At 42.6% G+C, this 23,338-nt stretch overlaps 1 protein-coding gene across 1 annotated transcript; it reads right to left on the reverse strand.

Annotated features, from left to right (window-relative positions):
- Window positions 1–7,142: 7,142 nt before the first annotated feature.
- ETS2 (ETS proto-oncogene 2, transcription factor) lies at window positions 7,143–22,182 on the reverse strand. Its single transcript, XM_082784423.1, has 10 exons — window positions 21,811–22,182; window positions 18,721–18,792; window positions 15,627–15,747; window positions 13,631–13,750; window positions 13,004–13,204; window positions 12,110–12,193; window positions 11,041–11,283; window positions 10,644–10,907; window positions 9,792–9,910; window positions 7,143–8,831 (listed from the first exon to the last, which is right to left on the reverse strand). Exons 2-10 carry the CDS (start codon window positions 18,790–18,792, stop codon window positions 8,616–8,618), a joined length of 1,440 nt encoding a protein of 479 aa, XP_082640549.1. The 5' UTR covers window positions 21,811–22,182; the 3' UTR covers window positions 7,143–8,615.
- Between the last annotated feature and the right edge of the window lie 1,156 nt (window positions 22,183–23,338).

Below are 23,338 nucleotides of genomic sequence, written 5' to 3' on the forward strand. Positions count from 1 at the left end.
CCAGTACCTGAGCAGATCTCCACCAGCTTGCTGGGCTGGTGTTAGGGCAGGGGCCTTTAAGGGAGGCTTGGCATTTCCAACCTGCTCAGGAGGTGCCAAGGCACAAATTTTACAGTCCCCTGGCTCCATAGAGCAAACTTTCCTTACACAGTTGGGTGAAAGCAATGTCAGAAGACAGGCAGCTGCTGTCAACATCAGTTCTTGCTGCCATGGCATGACCCTGCCGTACCAGCGTGAGGGATGCGCTGTGTTGTTATGAACAAAAGACGGAGACGTGCAATAATGAGGCAGGGAGGCAACTCTGGTGCAGCCCTTGCTTGCTTGAAGTAGGGCCAGCTCTGAAGTTACATGAGCTTGCAGAGGAGGCACGTCTGCTGCAGGTGATACCACAGAGGTGATAAGAGAGGAGGCAAAGACAAAACTGACAAACCCAGAGGGTGTGGGTTGTGAGGGTGTTGTAAACAGTTCCAGTAGGTCCCCTGCAGCTCTGTTAGTGAGAAGTCAATCCTTGCAGTAAAGAAACTGTAGAAACACAGCTGTGGTAGCCAGTTCCTTGTCCCAGATGCATTTAAAATCTGTTTCCGGAGAGCGCCTTACGGGAAGAGCTGGGAGAGCTTCCACCCACCACCACCGCTGGTGCTGGAGCAGAGACCTGCCAGGGCAGCAGGATCTCAGAGAAACCTCCTTTCAGCTGGGTTTGCTGCAAATCCCTCTCCAGCAGAGGGAAAAGCAGGGACAGTAATTGGCACCGAGCTGCATCTCGGCTGTGCTAATGACTGCGAATACTGTGGGAGATATTAAAGGGCTGCTGTTAAGGTACTACTAATAATTTTCTGAATCATTTCCATTCCTATTCTTCCCCTGACAGCCTGAAACTGCTGTGGGTCCTTTTAAAACCGTTCTGCCTACTAATAGTTTATTGCTTTATTTGATAGGTTGCTTAGGGATAGCTAGGCAGCTCATGTTCCCTCCTCCCCACTACCTTTAAATAGTGAGAACATTTTAATATTTCTTGGAGAAAAATGGATGCAATAAAATATGAATATCTTGGGCCCAATCACGCTGCAGTGAAAGCATTGCCCTGCGAGGCTGTTCTCCTTGCTGTACTTCAAAGAGAGCTGGCAGCATTGCTGGCGCTCCAGCTCCTGGTAAACATCTCCATGCTGAAACTAGTGGAAAGATTCACTCATCTGGGAAGGGAAGATGAAGTATATCTGGACCTCTGTGGTCTCCACTGATGGTTTTCTTGAATGAGTCATTGCGCACAGCTGACCTGGGTAAAGCCACGTGGCAGTGGCCAACATTTCCCAAGCACTAGGGTTACCACTAGCAAAGTGTCATTTGGGATTGTGGTCTTCGAAGTTGGGTAAATATACAGGCGGTAGCAGCAATAGCACCGTGAACTAACCCACTGGAGAAGGGTGGTGGCTACGGCGTAGTAACAGGCACCATAAATCTAAGCAGGGTTTGACCAAGTGTATGTAAGGCCTGCACAGTGCTCCTCCAAGGGATAATGGCAGATTTCCCCATTTCTGAGTCCTTAAAGTTGGACCAGGCAGAGAGACAGGGAGGACCACACAGGACATGGCCTCACTGGTGGCTCTTAATGCTCCTTTCTAGCCGTGAGCCAGGCTTGGAGGGGTCTCTTTCCCTCACAATGTGCAAGTCATGGGATGGGGACTCAGCCACAGCACCAGGCTCTAGCTGGGGATTTTATAGATTGCTTAAAAATGTGGGGAAAAAAATGTGTTCATGTGTATGAAAGAGAGAAGGAGAGAGCTGTGAGTCCTGGGAGGCGCAGGCTGTGGAAAAGATATAGTCTCAGCCTTCAGATCCTGGCAAAGCCCCTGCAGGAGAAAGTGGAATTTTCCCTGCATAAGCAACAATGCGTACATTTGTTTAAAAGAAAAAAAAAGTTGGGAAGCCAGCAGACGTAGAGTCCTGATGAGGAAGAAAAGGAGCGTTGTGTCCAGGACATTGGGGAACTGTTCAAAAACAGTTCATCCTTATGCAGAAACCGTCCCTGTTCGCTCACCAGCGGCAGCGTTAGCTCGAGTTAGCACTGCCTGTGCGTTGGGCAGAGCATGAGACTGGGGTTTTGGGACCTGACTTCAGCAAGAGATGTGGGTTCTTGGCATCTCCCAAGGGCTGGCACTCGGGATGGGGAAAATGAAAAAACAGGTCTGTTCAAAGGCATGTAGGAGGAATTATATTTCCTTTGGAATAAGTCCTCTTCCTCCGCAGGGCAAACAGCACCCTGTAACAGAGTGAAAACTCCCTGGAAATGGGAGGAAGGCAAATGGAAGAACTGCATCTGCTAGACTGATCTTTGCCCTCTGTCAAAAAAAAAAAAAAAAAAAAAAAGTTTGGTTTAAGATTCATCAGGCCAAAGAAACACAAGAAGGAACAGGTCCCTTTAGCCTAGTAAGTAGGCACCCATTTGAAGGAGGGGGGAATTCTGGTCTCTGCACCTTAGATTGTGTTTTAACCTGTATCCACTTCATGGAAGATTTTTCTCCTTTTCTGCACAGTGATATGGCTTCACTCAGGTGGCCAAGATGGGAGGTGTGCATTGGAAACCCTCCTGTGGCACACTGATCCATATCCAGGTGGAGGCCAGTGACAAGTGTTGTCCCTCAGGTGTCAACAGGGGTCCCTGGACCAGTGCTGTTTAATGCCTTTATCAATGACACAGACAGTGGGATCGAGTGCACCCTCAGCAAGTTTGCAGATCACACCAAGTTGTGTGGTGCAGTCAATGCAACAGAAGGAAGGGATGGCATCCAAAGAGATCTGGACAAGCTTCAGAAGCAGGCCCATGTGAGCCTAATGAGGTTCAACAAGTCCAAGTGCAAGGTGCTGCACCTGAGCTGGGGCAATCCCAGACAGGAGTACAGACTGGGAGAGGAACTCATTGGGAGCAGCCCTGCAGAGAAGGACTTGGGGATTCTGGTGTAAACAACATGAGCCAGCAGTGCACGCTTGTATCCCAGAAGGCCAACTGCATCCTAGGCTTCACCAAAAAAAAAGTGGACAACAGTTTAAGTGAGCTGATTTTTCCACTCTGCTCTGCCCGTGTCAGGCACCACTTGGAGTGCTTGCATCCTGGTCTGGGGCCTCCAGCACAAGAAGGATGTGGGGCTGTTAAAGCATGTCCAGAGGAGGGCCACAAAGATGCTCAGAGGGCTGGACCACCTCTGCTATGAAAGGCTGAGAGAGCTGGGGCTGTTCAGCCTGAAGAAGAGAAGGCTTCAGGGAGACCTCATTGCAACTTTTCATTACTTAAAGGGGGCTTATAAAAAAAGATGGAGAGCAACTTTTTTTGCTTGGACAGATAATGGTAGGACAAGGGGGAATGGTTTTAAACTAAAAGAGGGGAGATTTAGGTTAGAAGTTAGGAGGAAATTCTTCACTCAGAGGGTGGTGAGGCACTGGCACAGGTTACCCAGAGAAGCTGTGGATGCCCCATCCCTGGAAGTGCTCAAGGCCATGTTGGATGGAGCTTTGGACGAGCTGGTCTGGTGGGAGGTGCCCCTGCCCATGTCATGGGGGTTGGATTAGATGATCTTTAAGGTCCCTTCCTACCCAAGCCATTTTATGTTTCTGTGATTCTATGACCCCAGACCTTGCCAAGCAAGTGAGCATGTTGTACACCAAGAGGGGTGGGAGCCATCTCTCCACCACCGTCTCCTTTGACCGTACATACTTCAGGAGGTCAAGCCCAGCCCCAGTTTTCCAGAAAGGAGGGGTATGACCACCAGCTTGTGTTGCCTTCAGGCCCATGTGCAAGTACCTGGGGGGCTAGAAGAGTGCAGTTAGCCAGCCCCAATACACAGGGGTGTTCACCCAGGTGAGATGCTCTAATCGGTGTGCTGACTCCTTCCGTTTCCACATCACTCACTTACAGCTCACTGCTTACAGTGAAAAAAAAAAACAAAAACAAAAACATGAAAATAAATAAACAAGGACTTTTTGGATATGCAGGCTTCAGAGGAATTGCATCAGGATACATTAGAACTCTTAAGCCATGATGCAAAAAATCACTGAAAATGCGTTATAAGAGGGTTTGGGCCATTTTGCTAGCTATCTAGAGATCATCTGTGAAAAGCATCTACCAAAGAATATACTTTTGTTTTGCACATGCTGTGAGTTCGTTATGCTTTTTATACTTGCTACTCAATATATTTTCTTAAACTCATAATTTACATCAGTGTAAATGCCAAAAGGCTTGGAAGGAATAAAAATGACATGTTCTGATACTTCATCCTCAAGCCACGGAATTCTCTTAAAACTCTTCCATTCATAAATGAGACTTATCACTTGAAAATCTCAACTTTCATGGAGCATAATATGTTATCACTGGCCAATGTATTTAATTTATTTTTAATACCTTTCCATATTGTGTGGTTTTGGACTACTCATCACATGGCACCCATTACAAATGGGATACTAGATATCTTTCTCAAAGATTGCGCACACTGGGCTGAATTTTTAATTCCTCTTGCTTACAGGGACATCTTTTATTCCCTCTTTGGCATGTTGACCATTCACATGTCCAGCATATGAAACACTGCTGCAGTCACATGGCCGTGTGAACACACGTGGTTGAACTGGTGCTCAGCTTCACACAGGAGAAAAAAGAGGCATGAGATACAAGATACCCTGAGATGGCTGAGATGTGGCAATTCCTTATTCTGTCAAAATTTGGACCGTCCTTGAAGAAAATATCAAAAATACTTTCTGCTAGTGCTGTGAACATGTAAATTGAATTTTAGTTCTTTTTTAATTCCAAGAGGCTTATTCAATAAGAATATGAGAGGTTCCTGTGTCTGATTGACATTTATAGTGTAAGATAGTTTCAGAGCAATTTGTAGAGTATTGAACCCTCTGGATGGCCAGATGCTGTGTTTCCATATTGTACCAGCTGCTGATGATCTTGTTCATTGACAGATGTGGTCCTACATCAGCAGAGTGGTGGCCCACCACCTACTCGTGGCAAGAGAAAGCCTAAAAGAGATTTGGCAGAACAATACCTTGGTGCTGGTAGCAGCACGCACAAGGGTGAGTGAATGGAATAGCACACAAGGCCTCCTTATGGTCTGGGTAAAGCAAGAAGTCCTTAAATAGGTAATGAAAGGTCTGGACAGGGTGTTCCCTCCCACAGGCCAAACACAGAAGGGGTACACGGAGGGAGTACAAGGGAAATGGACCTGCAGAAGGTGGCCAAGGTTACTTGCTCCATCTTCCACTTGCGGAAATAAACTACTGGTCTAAGTGATGCATCATCTGCCCCATTTCTTATGCCCCTATTCTGTACATGATTGTGGCCAAGAGTCAAGACCTAAGATGAGTGTATGAATAGGGCACAGTAGACAGATGTTTCCCAAAATAGCCTCCTGGAGATCAAGCCCTTGTGGCTCACAGATTTCCCAAACCAGAGGTACTGTTTTATTTAAGATTGGTTTATACATATATATATATAAAAGCAAAAAAAAAAAAAAAAAAAAAAAAAAAAGTAAAGAGGGCTTTGAAGTCCTCTAATAACTTTGTTATTAGAGGTGACATGCCAGCTATGGGTAGGTGCCAACTGTAACACTTTATTTTGACTGGTGTCTCATGAGGAAAGCTGGCAGCTGGAAGGGCAGGGAGGCATGTCCTGAAGAAGGTAAAGAATTTAGCCAGACTTTCAACAGCTTCTTTGATGCTGTGTGGCTGAGAAAACAAAGCAGTGTTTTCTGTGTGCACTGTGAGCAAATATCCTTTATTAATTGTCTTCTGGGTCACACCGGGTTACAGCTTGTACCACTGCATTGACCCAACCCAGTGCAGGATACCAGGTTTTGCTACTGAAGACAGAGTAGTGTAGGCTGTGTGTCAGGATACTTGGTTGCTTCTGCTATCATGAAACGTCTGTTTCTACTGAGCAATAAAAACAAGCAACCTCCCTTTAGTACCTAGGTTTAAGCTATCATTGATCATGCAAACCAGAGACAAACACACTTTTGGTCTGAACAAAAAAAAAAGGGCCTGAATTTAGGAAGAACAGACTGAAAATGGAAGTTTTACAGATTGAGGGAATGAGTAAGGTTTTGTAGCCAACGTGAGAGAAAGACACCCAGGGGAAACAAACAAGTCATCATTACAGATTATAGCTGATTTTGGAAGAAATCAGCTATCTCCCCTCGATAGGGCCACATCTCAAAGCAGGTCATTCAAGTATCTAAAACTTAACACAGTCTTTTTAGGACCATTCCCTCAAACCCAGGGAAACTTGTGGGTTTTGTTTGTTGCTTTTGTTTTCTCTTTTTACCACTTTCTGGCTCAGCCCATGCAAATCTCTCTATAGCCCTTACATCCTTCTCACCCTTAGCATGAAACCCTCCATGGCCAACACCCGCTGGGTTGCATGTAGGCCTGCAGCAGTGCTTGGGGTGAAGGGAGGAAGGATGTGGGTGGCTTCTTTTCCTCCACAGGGACTATGAAAAGTAAGATTAAAGGATGATCTCTGCAAACATAGAAGACCAGGGCTGTGGTGTGGTGCAAGATGCAGACCTACCCTTTCAGCTCCAGCCATTTAGAAAGGCACATTCTTAGAAAAGTTACCCACCCTTTTCTTCAGATCTTTAACATACTGCTAAACCAGGGTGACAGTACTGAAAGCAAGATCCACACTTAGATAGAGAGAAAGCTTAAGAAACCTAGAGGAAGTACTTTTTTTTTTAAAAGTGCATTTAAAAAAAAAAAAAACAAAAACACACAAAAAGACTTCTGAAATATAATGTGTAGGGACAGAGAGGAATATGAGATGAAGATAATTATAATAGGCTCACTGTCTGCGATAAAATCAGGAGCAGTTCAAGCACAAACAGTCTTAACACACCTCTGTTCTTCCATGTATTTACCCATAGTTACATATTAGTACACAATACAACTCAGAAATGCCAGTTTTCTTTCAAAGGCATGGAACAAAGGCATTAGCTTCTAATTTATATCTAAACACAGAGCACTGGCATCTATTTAGTTTAGTTCAAGGCCATTAGCCTACCAATCTTGCATAATTTCCTCTAACAAGCTTTCTACAGCCACTTTCCCCCCCCCCTTACACCCCTGCAGAGGTTTATTTCAAGGATATTCCTCCCCCTTCCCTTACACTCAAACTTCATGTTAAAAAAGCACAAGCTCTTTTTCTTTCCTGTTCAAGAGGTTTTTAATAAGGACTTGTTTCTAAACCTCTCACATTGTACAACACATTTAAATGTACATCAAGCTCAGATAAAAAATAAAGCTTTCTTACAAAGTACATTTTTCCAGTGAATTGTGTATTTTTTGTGCAGTAAAAATAGCTGCTACATAAATCCCTCCTGATCTTTGAAAAGGAGTCACAGTTATTTCCAAAAATAGAATTCATATTTTCATCATACAGGATAAACTGCAGGAAGAAGACAAGTCAACTGAAAAAATAAGGCTTGTATATAAATTTTGTTTAAACGACATGCATAGAAGTTGAAAAACATATGCCATTTATAAATGAAAAAAGGTAATTTTATCCATATTTTCGTTTTTCAGATAAAGAAGAAACCACAAATAGGCCCTTAATGTCCCAGAATATTATATTAGTTTCTTGTAAAAATGCCAAAATGCACAAAGAATTGCCAACTTCAGTCTTGGCAAAATACTGTGCCTGTCCTCCCCCCCTCCCCCCCATACATTTCATATCATAGGCATACCATATGCATGCATACTGAGTATGTATGTTGTCTCTTAGGCCAATTAAATATTTGCAGAAGGTTGTATAACCTAGACAAACATGAAATAGCCATTTGATAAGTTTACATTCATCCTATTTCAAAACACACATACAATTAGTTTAATTTACACTATACAATATCTGTTAAATAGGAACATTACAGAGTTTCAAAAAAATAATCACAGAATATATACAAAACTGGATATTGAAATGGTATGATTTTCCTTCCCTTCTTAAAAAGGGCGTTTTTTTGTTTTTTTGTTTCTTTGTTTTTTTAAACAGTTGCTACATCTGGTTTTGGACACAGAGTGTTGATGTACCTGCAGCACATTTCTGAAGTAATAATAATAAAACGTGCTTGAGAACACATTAATATTCTTCTTACTGCTCATTTGAAATAAATTATATACTTCTTAAATAAACTGCATGATATAAGATGGAAGCAAGGATGACTGTATGTTAAAAAAAAGAATCTGAGCAATGGTTCTGCTGCATCACTGGTTTCCTCATCCAACCTTTGGTTTCAAAGCCAACCCATCATATGGCAGTGTTAAGTAGCCAAAACACTTTATGTGGCAGTACAGGTAGTTGAAATGCTCGAGCCCAGAGCATTTCTGTGTCTTCATGACAGAGCTGTGATCTGTGCCAACATCCATGCTGCTCAAGTGCATGACACAGCAACAACTGAAGCCACTGATGAAATAAGGCCACTTCCTTCCAACTTCCGCTGGTTACAAAAAAAATCAGTCAAGGTCCTTATTTCACCACCGTTGCACCCATCTGAACAGCCGTTAGAACTGACTGCAGATGGCTCCTGGTCACAGTCCCAATGCTGGGTCTCCACCGGCACGGCACCAGGCAGTCGGGCTCAGTCCTCGGTGTCCGGCTGCACCCCCAGCATCGCGTGCAGCTCCTCTGCCGTGTACCCCAGCAAGTTCTGCAGGTCACACACGAAGCGGTACACATATCGCTTCCCTGATGTCTTGTGGATGATGTTCTTGTCATAATAGTAGCGTAGCCCTCGGCTGAGTTTCTCATAGTTCATTTTTGGCTTGTTTTTTCTTCTTCCCCACCTCCGTGCCACCTGCCAGTCCAAAAAAGAAAGCAAATGTAAAGGATTTGTTCAAGACATGTTCTTTCTGTTAGTGGCTAATAAATGCAGCTACTAAAATCCCTTCTCAGTCAGAGCATTTTATCTACTTGGATGTACCAAGCGTGGATAGCACAAGAGTTGGTGAGTGGACAAACTCCAAGACAGCCGCCAGCTGCAGCTTGACTAAGGTGAGCATGACAAAGTGGCAGTGAAAAGGACACCTCTTGGCAGGGGATGGGCCCAAATGTGTTTAAGGAGATCAAACTTAAGTGAAATATAGTTTCTCCTTTGACAGGAGACACAGTTTAAGAGTTCATTTGCTATTTAGCAGCATGGAACAGCTTTTTAAATGGAAGTTGAATTATAAGAAGTCCCTTGGAGTTGAGGATTCCCCCCTCCTTTCCCTTATTTTAAGTGGAAAAAGAAAAAAAAGAGGGCTTCAGTGGACTTGGTATCATGTCTCTTAACACATGAACTTTGCCACTGATAACAGTAATTGGAAAATGGAAGTGTATTCTCTTTATTCTTAATGCCAATGCTTTAAGCTTCTAACAAATTTAAAAAGCAGCTCTACCATATCTGCCGTTTATCTAAATGACCTGAGATACCTCAGGTGCCTTTTCCACTCATCTTTGTGCAATCCCAGACACTGCTGATTCAGTCACATTAAGTAAGTTAATCTACAGTATTGCTTACCCTGTCAAAACAGCTAACTTAGTATGTTACTTTTAAGTTTTGAACTACACAATGAGTTCTCATAACTGCAAGCAAATGCTGCTATTCCAGGGGGAGGGGGAGCATCCCACAGCATCCTGACCACACAGTAAAGCATTTGCAGATGAAGAGACTTCAGCAAGTGTCTGATCTTGCAAATGCTTTATGTTCAAGATGAGGCCCACAGATGGTGGATCAGACCCTAAATCTTTTTGTAGATTGCAATTAGCCACATACCTCATCTGGGTCAGCAAGTTTAAATTCCCATCCGTCTCCAGTCCAACTAATAAAAGACTGGCAGGATTTGTCCGTCAGTAACTCCAGCAGGAATTGCCATAGCTGTATAGGTCCACTGCCTGTTAAGAGAGCAGGGGTGGGGAGAAGCCACAATTAGTATTTCGGACAGCTCTTATCACAATCCATATATGCAACCATACTCATACCACACAATAAGTCTTACTATTGCTCCATTTTTTTTTTTTATTTTTTTTTTAAGTTTTAGAAAGAAGCCTAATTAAGATTTCCCTCTAACACAAATCTGCTCATAGACATGTTGAAATTAAAACGTCAGCTTTGTCATAGAAACACAGGATCTGATGCAACCTATGGCTTCCCTTCGTTATACAGATTCTTTACCCCTCCCTCCCACTTTGCAGCAGCTGCAAATCAGCCCTTATGTCCTGTCCTGAAGCCTTTGTCTTGTCAGATTTTCTATAGGAAAATTCTGATTTCAGCAAGGACTACAGGAACAAGGTCCTCATAAGTAAGCCAACACCTGCAGAAACTCAGAACCGAGGAACACTTTGTCACTGAGAAATACTGTTAAAAAGTTTACCTCTTTTCAACAGATCAGAAAGTACATTTGAGTTCTACAGCATTCCGATGTACTTGTGTTCTTAACTTAGATGGATAGTCCTAGGGGACTTTCCTTATAAACATTTAGAATTGAACCTCCTCATGAGTAGTGGTCTCTCACCACCTTGTAAGACACACTGTGATACTACACACCTTTATCAGCACAGACACACACTTATAGAGAATAAATATGTTACATAAGAAGAGGAGTGACCATTTTGCTTCACCACTTACCAGTAAAGCCAGCTAGAATTGCTGCTGGTATAACTGGTTTCCCTTGCTCTACAGGATCACTTCTGTCTTGAATATAGTCTTTGAAAGACATTGTAGGTTTGTTCAGACACAAGGACTGGCTACAGTCATCTTCAAAACTCTCATAGGATGGCACACGCTGTAAATCCACTAGTGATGACTGGCTGTTCCAGGACTGCAGCATTGAATCTGAGCTTTCGTAACTTTCTGCACCACTGTCGCTAGATTCGTGTTCTCTAAGTTTACCTTCATAAAAAAAAAAGAAAGAGGAAAGTGTGTTTTTCCTCCCTTTTCTAGCTTGTATGTATAAACAATGCAAGGGAGGGAAAGATATATAGGGTATGGTTTCGGATTCATTATTACATGGATAGTAACTCACCAGAATTATCTATCAGCAAGTTCAGATTGCTTCTTGTGAAATCTTGATTTACTGCACAGTAGTTGACCCCAACTGCATCTACTTGGGTTTTAGGAAACAATGAAAACTCTTGTTCTGGATTGAGGAGATTTGGTCCCGTGGAAGTCTGGCAGACGTCACTCAGGAGACTGGGTTTGGGATAACTGAGGGCTTTAGGGTATCCAGGCATTTGCATTCCATAAGGGGTCTGATCCACATTAACAGCTGAAGGAAAAAAAAAAAAAAAAGAGAATGAATTAAATGGTTTTCTCCACAGTCCCTTGAACAAACCAACACACCTCAAGCACCCCACTAGAGCTATAACACTAAGTAGTAGTTTTCCCGTAAAAAATCTGAGTGGTGTTAGATGCTATAGAGCTCCTGGAAAGGCTACTGACATCACTGAGAAGATTCTCATCTACTGGGCTCCAAATCAGATTCTGTTCATCTCCACCTTGAACTTCAGACCACAAGTATGTATATTGTCTGTTCTTCAAGGAAATTACAGGGCTACAGAAAAAGCTGGAGAAGCTTAAGTGGTTTTGAGGAAGGCCCTCATCATTAAGCGATGTAATTAGGCTGACCTAGAGATCAAACTGTGGTTCAGTAAAACAACACCAATCACACAATCTGAGAGAACGAACACTTTGTCTCTATGGTTGTGCCATACACCGTCAACAGCTCTGTTACGCTTCTACAGTCTTCAAAAGGGCCTAAACATAGCTCCTGCTGCTACTTTTTGACTGATTGATAGAGGTGGGAGTGGTCACTCTGCTCCGCAGATGTAGGCTTTGGTATTCAAAAGAGGAAATTTGTTTTTTCATAGCCCTTGTTCTTCAAAAGATTTCTGATATGAAATAGATGACAATTAAACAATACTAGGAAAGAAGATGGCAGCAACTGAAGTGTTTTCCTGAAGCATAGTAACTATTCTGGTACCTTTTTTTTTTTTTTTTAAAAAAAAAAAAAAAAAAGCAACCCCCCCGGGATCTGTGACAAGCTTAGAATAAACATACCATATCTAAAATGTCAAATTTCTTAAAATACTTACTTAAGGAATTATTGTTAACCCAGTGAGGAACTGAGGTGAGATGAGGGTTCTCCACATATTGATCTTGTGTCTTCTCTTGACTGTCTGGAGAGAAGAAAATAGAAAACTTGGTTTTATGATTTTAAAGAACTAACCCGTAAAGAATGTTTCTGAATGCAAACGTTTCTGAGTCAAGTAGTTTGGGGTCATCACTCACATATTCATTACTAACATACTTCAATTTCTCTCTCTCATAAGAAAGCCACCAAAAAAGGTGACCAAAAGACCTCACAAAAAAAACACAAAAAACTTCTAGTAGGTTTGAAAACCATCATACGAATCGAATTTTTAGCTTAAAACAAAAATAATAACATCAAAGTCCTGAACAATTGCAACTACAGAGTATTACACTCCCGTATCAAGGGAACACATATGGAGTTTTAGCAACACCATTAGTGTTCACTTAAGATGCCTTAGGCATCCTTGACATCTTTACAATCATTTACTGAATAATCTCAAAACACTACATAAAAGAAACAAAACCAAATGCCTGTAATGATGTGAACACATTTTGTCCAACTTTTGGTTGAATATATATATTTTTAGCAAATGAGGTACTGCAGTAGCCTTATCCTAATCTCGTTTATTTCAATGATTATTCTAAATAAAACTTGACTGCAAGAGATACTCAGTCTAAGCACAGAATGGCTTCTGCAGATACCTGCACGTGTCCTTTGTGTGCAAAGGATATAATACAACTATTGATAATGCTTTTATTAACCAAGTTTTAAATTTAATCTTGACTTTTCACATGTAACAAAAACCTTTCATAGTGAAGTAAGTGTTGAAAGAGTCCTATTTCTGTCTGTCAGAGAAGCCTTAGAACAAAAGACTTCTTTCTGTCTCTGTAGTTACCTTTTATCATCTGCTCCAGGTGTTCCCACAGAATATCACCCACATAGTCAGGTGCCAGTTCCAAGAAGCGCTCCTTGCCCAGGTTACAAAGGTCTTGGCCACTCATAAGAAACTGATGGAAGTTCACATTTGCCAAGCTAAACTCATTGGTAGCCCAGGAAAGCCACTGGCAAACCTGCTGCTCAGTCCACAGCCAGGGATCTGTAAGACAGAAAGGATCCGGTATTTAGAGAACTCCTGACCTGTGTCAGCTTCTGAAACGATCTTCATTAGAAGGCAGTGAATGAAAGAAATTGTTAACCACAAGTTACTTCATTCTGAAGCCTAAGCTTCAGAACTAATTTATTTTTGAATTTAAAAAGAAGTCCTCTATTTTCCTTCCGCATTCACTTTTAATCAGAGATGTCCTCAGCTTGGTTGTCTCTCTTAGGCTGCCAAAATATGAGATCTCCAGGCACCCATTTTTAATACCAGCAAGTTTAGTCTTTCCGAATCAAGCTGTGCCAGATTCACATAGGATCCATTCTTGTATTTCCTACTGACATCATTCTTTCTCTTTTGAAAGAGCCGCTATTCATCGCCCTCCTTAGCATTAAAAAAAAACACTAATAAATAGAAAACACTTACTATTTGGGATTCCCAGCCGACACTGTTCCTTTGTGAAACCACTGAAAGTATCTTTCAAGGCCTGACTCATGACAGCCTTACTGCACGGGGTTAACAGAGGCAATTCACAGTTGTTGGACTCTAAAAGAGAGAAAGTGGGAGGAGGGAAAAAGAAGATGCATTAGCTTTTAGGCCAGTGAAAAAAGTGCCTTGGATGCTAGAAACTATGTATTTTAAAACAGAAACAAACATGGTAAATCCATTTTTCAGAACATCTATTTTTCAGAACATCCAGTCTGACTTAACATATTGTCAACACTGAAGTCTTTGCAGTACTGGGTTGATAACATTACTTCACGATAAATTAAATCTTTACTAGTTTTCATCATATAGATCCTTACTGACTCTGAATAGTTATACAACATGACTTTGTTGCAAGGGACTTTTACTAGAACTTTTTTTTTTTAAAAAAAAAAAAAAAAAAAAAAAAGGAAATGAGACTGCTTTTTCCTATTTTCTCACCTCTAATTTGACCTCAGACTTCTTTATTTTAACTCTAGACAGCCTTCATTTAGTTTGAGAGCTAAGTCACTGACAGTAGGGTTACTAAGAACTAGCTTGCACTATTCCACACCATGTTCCAGCAAACTGTTTCTGACCTTTCCATGCATTTCACAGTCACCTGAACCAAACAAGCCACTGGTCACAAGCTGTTGCCCAGTGCCTAAGTAATGCAATAAAATCCCAAACCAGCATCATCCTAGGCCATCGTAAATTACTAATCTGCATAACTGATCTTTATGTTTGCAAACAGATCACATTTTAAGGACAAATTTAGCTTCCATTTCGCATTTCTTACTGAAGTATCTTCACCGAAAGATGCCTCATATTACTCTGAACAAAGAATTTATAAGCTCAATAAAAGTAATTAGACTCTCTAAATGTTTCAGATTAGGAAAGCTTTTACTCATATTTGGTTTGTCATTGGCACTGTTAAGATAGGGGGTAATTTGAGAACACTGTAACTACCTCACTCCTGCATCCCTGGACACCTGAGAGCCTCTGAAAACTAGCACACAGGCAGCACTTGAAAGCTCTGCTGTGTGAGAGGCATGTAACGGTGATGAGGTATATAAAGGCGGTGAATTATCAGACTTCAGGCCAGTTCATGAATGTGTGTGGCTGTTCTTGTTTTCCTGGGTCCTGACTACTACGTACAGGCTCCATTTGACCCAGCAAGTGGATCTCATCACCAGCCACAAGCTTAGCTTCTGTTTTTAACCACACCCATCCTCGATATATGCTAAGACTTGCTTTGCTGACCAGAGCAGGTAACTGATTAGGATCTCATGTTACAATGTGAAATGAAGGCAGCATCAGATAAAATACTGACTTTTTTTTGTGAGGGGAAAAAAAAAAAAATCTAGTAAAGGAGTTTAGGCAAGGATTTGTATAGAACTATTGGTAGGTCCTATCTTACACACAAAAAAAGACTTGTAAACATCCTCACCCCTGTTCCCCCCCCCCCCCCCCCCTTTAAGGTTAGGTGTAAAACAAATCACTAGGGAAAAAGAAAAACAAGGACTGTTCTAGGATTTAATGCCAGAGGGTCAAAAAAAAGCTTGCAGAATACTTGCAACATCTCAACCATAATTAAATTGTAAGTTTAAATATACAAAATATATATTTTTTAAAGTATTGTAAGTATTATAAATTAAGTATTTTAAACTGCCTTAAAACGAGCCCTGCTTTAAAACCTAAGGCTTCTTCCACGGACTGTCAATCTACCTTAGACTACTGAATCCCAGATCCCATTCTTTTACAATGCAGAGAACAGCATCAACCAACAGAGCAACTCACACAGATAAAGTCATGGCTCTAAACACAAACCCGTGTAATTAAACAAATTTCTTTTTAGGAAAATCTACATAGCACTTGTAAGAGTATAGGGATGAATTAGACCCCACAGATTTTTCTCTGATCTCTGGATTGGACCAAGGAACAAAGTAAAACTTACCATAAGAAGTAGAATCAAATCCTGTTGGCACTTCTTGAAGCGTTTGATCTTCATTTAGTGATAAAAAATATCCACTAAAGAGGGAGTTTGAGCTATCAAAGGTGTCAAACGCTGGCTGACGCTGCAAAGCAACAGAATAATAAAAGCCTTAATGTTAGCATTTTGCTGGAGCACTATCAACTCAATTGCTAGGAAGTGGTTGCATTCAGTTTCCTAGATTCAGATCATGCACAACCACTATCTTGAATCAACTAACTCGTGCCTTTGAAATGTAAACACAAAGACAGCCTATCTTTTTGTACATTAATACAAAACAACTAACACTCAGACCACAGTACTAATCACATAGCATGTTCTGCAAGTCACAGTAAAGCAAAGTAAGGATATTCTAAGTTTTCCTGTAATTGAGATTTTTAACAATAGAGAATGCATGCATATTCTCAGATACACTTTGAAGAAATTCTAGCATTTCCTTAACCCATTAAATTCACTGCCCACTTGAGTTCATGACGGCAGAGGCAGGACTGGTAAATATTGGAACAAACAATTGGCAGTGAAAAGACCTACAACAGATTTATACAATTTTTTTTTTAAAATTTATTTAACAGCAAATCTTTAGTCTGAACCCCATCACTTGAAGCTATACAGGCAGTTTTACAGGACTTGAGGACTTTTATACTTCTGAGTTACTGGATTTGCCAGCCACTACATTTTGCAGTCTTCAAGTGCTCAGTGAAATAGCTAATTTAATTATACAGAAAGGGATAAATAGGAGGGTAATAAAAGTGTTCCAGATAAAAACGCGTTCTACTGATGCATTAGCAGCCTTATAAATAAATACCGGTACATTTTGAAAACCTAACTTGCATACTTAACTTGTGTCAAATAAATATGCTAAAAACAGACTACAATCACTGGGTCTCTCCAGCCACATAAGGATTTGGTGGGGGAGGCAGGGAAACGTGAAAAAAAGGAGGAAATAACTTTAAAAACAACTTATGCAACTTGTCTGTTAGTCATAAGGAAACAGTATCTGCACCATCCAGAGGCAAAAACGGATAAGAATCGCCCAGAGATCTCAAAAGCACCTGAGGACAGAATATTGTTCAGGAAAGCTACAACACTTATGACAGCTCAGGGAGGTTAAGACTAAGGGTACTTGCAAATGCTTCTTTTATTTTTTAAGCATGCAGCGGTATGCCAGTTAGTGCCCAAACAGAAAATGTAGCTGAGGACAAGGCAAAGATATTTCAGGGCTGCATTCAGGTGCAAGGCAAAAGCAACCCGAACGATGTTTCTGCAATAGCAGGAAAGTGTTAACATTTCCACATGTTCCCTAACTTTCCTTTTGGTATCCTACAAGGTTTGGAGGGGCTTGGAGTCTTTCTTGCACTAGGTGCCTCTTGGGTGCTCTTGCTACTCCTCCCCAGCCCCTCATACAAACCCTAACAAGAAACTAAGGACTATCAACCTTTATTTGTATTTTATAATAAGCTGTGATGCATGCCACTATATTCATTATGAAAGCATGCATTCCACAGAAGAAAAAGCTGACAAAGTACACAATATCATGTCTCTAGGGGTTAACTGGATTCAGAAATCCCCACTAAGAGCTGGCCAGTGGAGACAAATAGCATACAGTCAGTTCAGGTGCCAGCCACAGCCAGCAGAAGAAGAGTCAGAGCAAACCCGTGAAAAACCTCACAACCGAACGAAACAACACACTAACATATTTGGCAATTGTTATTAAAGAATTCTTGGTACATTACTAGATAAAAAACACTGACTCATCGCTAGTACCTAGAAGAAAGGGCAAGTTCTTTCAACATAATCTGGAAACTCCTGCATTTTGTGTAAATAGCTGACCCTTATCCTGAGTCACTGGAAAAAATGCTGTGGCATGTGAATGAGTAAAATCTATACTGTACTAGTTTCACATTTCAAAAAGGATTAAATTAATGTTTAAGCAGGTTCTTGTTTTAATAGTAAATCAAGAGGAAAAAACAATGTAGAATAAATTCTGCTTGTCCTATCAGTCATGCAACCATTTTATTTGCTTTTTCAACATAAATTAACAGTAATTATTACAGAAAAAAAAAAGTGAGAGCAGCTACAAAGTACTAGAATACAGGTCTTGATTTTTAATTAATTACATGTCGACCAACACTGACAATCTGCTTAGCACAACTACTGTGTTCAAGAGCACACAGCTATCAAGTTGGGGGAATCTCTTTTGGACCCTGTTGTTGCTGGGGCAGTAGAAAAAGTGAAGAGGGGACAAAGTATCAGGAGGTAGAACACTAAAGTCTCACTAACTGATTCTAAAACCGTGTCTAAACTAATACACAGACATTCTTCAAAGTTAAAAATTAGGAAGTCACTTTCTGTTCTTATTATGAGGTTTACATTAATCAATACTGTGTTAAAAAAAATGATACTGGGATGAGAAGTAGCATGCACGAATGTGGAAGTGAGAAACACTTAACAGACTGAGTTGTTATAGGTTAATTATCTTTTGCCTTCAGTTTTTAAGCCGTTTTCCAAACAAGATAATAAACACATCTTACCTAAGGATAAAATATATTGAATAAATAACTTTGGTTTCTTACTGGTATTGGACTGCCATTTCATATAGTTGCATGCAGTAAGTATGAAAAAAGGTTTTTCACACAATAGTCTTGAAGAATGAGGTTTAACTAGAGCTAACAGAACAACACTGCCAATCTGCTCAAGTTAGCTATATAAAGATCACTCATACTGCCAGGCCTGGAACCTTTATTTAGACTGAATTTCTATGATCTCCAATGAATTTGGGCTCAACTCTTGTCTACCCTCTCATTTTCAAATCCTTAGGACAGGGGATGTAAGATTTATGTTTCCCTCAGTTCCACTTTGCTCATATCCACCAAACTCTGTGGGAATACTCTAGAAGAAATCTACAGGTCACAATCAAGCTATTGAAACTTGAACATGCATTCAGCATTGAACATGGTTGTACAACTCTTTGCTAGCATTAATAAAAAACACAGTACATGCCCTAGCCAGGAGATAAGAACAGTGGGGTTTAAACAGCTGCTTGCTCACAAGCACTCACCTTGAGCATTCCTCTGTACATGGTCGACACGGGAGCTACTTGATCCATGTTTCTGATCCCAAATTCACTCATCTGAAAAACAAGAGGGGTCACATGAAGTATGTTGCTATTGAGGAAGGAAGCAAGTTAACAGAGGCATCTTTACATCTCATACTGCTTGAGCACAGACTGCAGAACAGCTCTCTGTGTGAGGTACAGGCAAAACCTTTTTCATTGCCCACATCCCAACTACACAAGGCACAATTCTCATCTTGCTTGAACAGCTTTTAAGTGGAAGACCTTTCCCAGGCATCAGCAGAGTTAAGAGTTTTGTGATATAAGCCACAAGAGGATGATTAGCTTGTGATACCCAAAAGGAGGTCTTTTAGTACCTCATCTCATTAGACACTCATAAAAGCCTACAGAGGTCCTCTGTCCATCCTATTGCTTAGAGTCACTTTCTAACTTTTCACCCATTATCTTAAACATTAAGCCTTTCACTATCTTTGCTTACTATATTCATGCCTACATGCCACAATTCACTCCGGACTTTGCCTTTTCAAGTACCGAAGAAAAACAACAGGGCGCTCACCACGCTACAGGCTGGCATCCATCCTACTCACTCCTCTCATGAATTACCTCTGGAAGCTAACTCCAGGTACCATCAGCCTGCTTCCTTCACTAGGCAAAGCATCTCCAAACAGTATTATTTTGCCCATTTTCTAGACATGGGATCAGTGTATTTATACACCTTTGGAAGGCTCAGGTTTAAGTTAAGGGGTTCATGGCGTAAGATGTCCTTCTTACGGAACTAGGACCACCAACAGCTACTGAAGTCAAAGGTATCACGTTCCCTGTGTTACCAGGAAAAGGATTGTGCATAGCCTGTATAACTTGCTCTCATACATATGACTCAAGGAGTATGGCGATAAGAGTCTTATCCTTTTACTGACCTATGAGAGATCAAACATAAGGAATAAAGCCAATTTTACAACCATTGTTCAAGTTTATCATGATGCTGTAATTCAGGTGTCAGTAAATGATCCCTTATCAGGCTAGACCGTAGCAAGTTGTTTCAACGATTTTCCTTCTACAAAGCGTTGTGCTAAACTATTTTGTTTTACAGAAACTATCTGAAAGTGTGCACCTCTACTTAAACAAAGTCACAGAGGATATAAATAATCACAGTTCTGTGGGAATACCAATAATTACAAGCAATTTCTCTCCAGCCATTTTAACACAGGAAAATAAATCAAAATACAATCTTGAACTCAGAAAAAGATGGCAAATGAGAGCTTAACAAAACAAGCAGAGCCCACCAAAATGACAAATTCAAAGTCTGTCTGTATAGCAGAGGAAAAGAAAAATACCCAACAGCTAAAGACAGATCCTTTTCATCCTCCTCTATATGCAATCACCAAAAATAAAATAGTAATAAGAGTCCTCAATCTGAAAGGCCCATTTCAGCTTCACTGTTACGAGATGTATGGGGCTTATCACCAAAACAAATTAACTGGATACAAAAAGAACAGTCAACTTATACTTCATTAACGCTACCCAAAAGTGCAACCTACTGAATGATGGGTTTTACCTCAAATAGCGTGTACAAATATTTGCACTAAATTACACATCTCATTGAGCACCAAAGAATTTTACACAGCGTGAGTCTCACTCAGCAAGCATCCTAATATTTTCATTACATTTCCCACAGTTTAAGCTGTTTACCCCTGCATTCAACTGAGCTTTTTAAAAACAAACAAACATATTGCCAATTCTAATACCCTGTTTTGACGCTGAAATCAGAGGTTATATAGCTACTTATCCCTACAAGCCTTACCAGTGGGAAAGCACTTGTAAAACCACTATGCACATTTTCAGTGATCTTAGATCTCATCCCCAGCGATTGCTACCAACAGGATTTCTGACAATTTCAGGTGCAGTCCTGGCCTCTGCATGAATTCTGTTGGGAACTTTCCCACTGATTAAAAGGTTTTCCCTCCTTCCAGGCTTTTTGTTTGTTTGCTTCTTCGGACACACTTCGGGCACTAAGAGAGGGTTCACAAGAAGCCTTCATTACTCGGCGTTGCTCATTAACCCAACTCGTTGCGTTTCCATGGCCTTCCCTGTGCGCTACACACCTTGTGAAAAAAGGCATCAGAGCTTTGGTCTAACAACCCAGGAACATCCTAGCATGTTTTGTAACACTCTAACCATATCTCTCAGGTTATTATGGGTTCCTATAGCCTTTGCTCGCCACACATCAGCTTCCCACCCTGCAGCACAACCCGCAACAAGCTATCAGGACCAAGAAGGAAGCGTAGCTTCTCACAATGAAAGGGTTAAAGCCTTTTTTCCCCCCACTGGACTCCAAAAGCTGCAGTTTGAGCCCAGAAAAGACACTAGGGCATGATGTGCCCGGGCCTCGCTTCCAGCTCCTCCGCCGCTGCTGACTGCGACTTGCCAGCTATAATTGGTTTAACTGGCAGGACACCTTCTTCAACACCCCCGCAGAGCCGAGCGGGTGAACCAGAACAGGGTCAACAGGATCAGGCACTTATTAACTAATACTCCTGAATTCTGATCAACTTCTCCTCAGCAATAACCGGGTGCTCGCCCACAGCCTGAGCGGGCTGGGAACCATCCCAGCCGGGCGACCAAAGCCACGCTAGTGCCTGCAGTGAGAACACCTCCACGGCTTTTTTTTTTTTCTTCTTAAAAATAAAGAAAAAAAAAAAAAACACAGAAAAACCCTAAACCAAGCAAACAGAACCCTACAAACAAACAAACAAAAGGGATAACCGGGCTCCTGTCAGCAGGATCTCGTTTCCCACCTCTGCCCAACCCCCTGCAGCTGCTTGGGGAGGGGGGAGCCCCCTTTCGGCACCCAAACTCCGACGGGGGAAATTCACCCGACCCGGCGTTTTTGGGGTCCCTTTCGAGCACCCTCTGCCCGTTAACCCCTTCCTGCCCGCCTCCCCCCAAGCCAAGCCCTCCTCCCCCGCCGCGGGCGGCGCCGGCCGCCATCACCCCCCGGGTCCGGGTCCGGGTTGGGGGCGATGCCCGGAGCCCCCCACCCCAGCTCGGGGCTCCCCTGGGATTCCCCCCGCTCACCTGGCCCCCGAGCGCGGAGCTCGCCTGCTCCTCGGCTTCACCCCCTCTTCGGCGGCAGGGTCCAAAAAAAAAAAAAAAATTAAATTAAAAAAAAAAAAATTAAAAAAAAAAAAAAGAGGGAGAGAGAGAAGAAGGCGCGCTGCCTCTCTCCGGGAGCCAAAATATCCTCGATGTGGCAGAGCCGGCCAACAACAACAGCGGAGGAGGAGGAGGAGGAGGAGGAGGAGGAGGAGGAGGAGGCAGCGCCGGCTTGATCCCAGCGGAGAGTCCCGGAGGAGGAGGAGGAAGGGGGCGGGAGGAAGGAGGAGGGAGGCGGGCGGCTGCGTGGGCGCTGCCGATCCGAGCCGATCCGAGCCGTGCCGAGGCGCCGCTCGGAGCCGTGTGCGCTGCGCTGTGCCGCGCCGCCTGGCCTGCCCGGCGCTCTTCAGCGGGCAGGGGGCGGTGGCGGCGGGGGGACCGCCCCCCGGAGCCCGGCCCCTTCGCCGGCAGGGCGGCGGGGAGCGGGGCGGAGGCCGGGGGAGGGCTAGGCCAGCTCGCAGTGCCCGGGTTTTGGGGGTCTGGGGGGGTGCTATGGCTGGCTGTGCTGGATGGGGGGTTGTGGGAGGGGACCCCCACAGTTTGGGGAAGGCAAAAAAGGCAGTTTGGGGTCGTTCCAGAAACACATTCTCCCCCCACAGTCTATACACCAGATAACTCATCACGGACATTTTCCATGCTTAATTAATGCCCGGCCTCAAGAAAGCTAAGATGGGAGAATCAACACCGATATGCCCAGCCACCTCCCCTGCCCAAGTGAGACACCGAGCCCGGGGAGGGCAGCAGCCCCCGCACATCCACCCTCGCTTCCACCCTGTGCTCCTCTAGGTTTCTGGTGACCCTCAAGGGAGCTGAACTGCCTTTAAAAAGCTGTTCTTCAAGCTTGCTGTGACAGGCTGTGTTATTTAAACTAACTCCCCATCTCAAATTAACAGTTGTGTTGTGTGGCTGTAACTTCTCTTGGGACAGGAGCCCCCGGTAGCTGCCACCCCTTGGTTCCTCACCAGATTACATGTGACCCTTTGCTGAAGTTGTGGTTATTTGTACCAACAGAAAGCTACAGTGCCTTCGGCTGGTGGTGGTGGTGCAGTTGTCAGGGCCACCTCCTTTGATGCTCTCCAGCTATTTCTGGCCACAGCAAAGGCCAGACCGTGCCACTTGTTGCCTCAGAGTAAGATTTTTCTGGTATTTCTTCCAAACTCTTCAGAATACCTCCTCCTCTCCTTAGGAAAGTGGCTGGTACTCGTTTCCTTATGGCCAAATGTCACCAGGCAAGTTGTGACAGCACACTTTGAGACTGGAAGAAAAGTCTTGATTATGCCAGTGACATTTCTCTCTTCGGGAGAGTCCCGATCTAATGAGGCAACATCTGTTAGAATCCTAAGGGAAGCCATTAAAAACTGTATGTCAGCTGGATAGCAGTTTTAATTATAACACTGACAAAAACAATTGTGCCACCCTTTATACAGGGGAAACATCTGCCAAAAAGATA

Source organism: Aythya marila, assembly GCF_965140915.1.
Source record: "Aythya marila genome assembly, chromosome: 1".
Classification (NCBI taxonomy): Eukaryota; Metazoa; Chordata; class Aves; order Anseriformes; family Anatidae; genus Aythya; species Aythya marila.

What these genes read in the sequence shown, in the direction of transcription:
- ETS2 (XM_082784423.1), bottom strand. Translation starts at nt 18,792, where the DNA reads ATGAGTGAATTTGGGATCAGAAACATGGATCAAGTAGCTCCCGTGTCG. An exon ending in ATTTGATTCTACTTCTTATG is followed by an intron (nt 13,751 to 15,626) that starts GTAAGTTTTACT and finishes TCTCTCTTTTAG; the next exon opens with AGTCCAACAACTGTGAATTG. An exon ending in CCTGGAGCAGATGATAAAAG is followed by an intron (nt 12,194 to 13,003) that starts GTAACTACAGAG and finishes TCTTCTCTCCAG; the next exon opens with ACAGTCAAGAGAAGACACAA.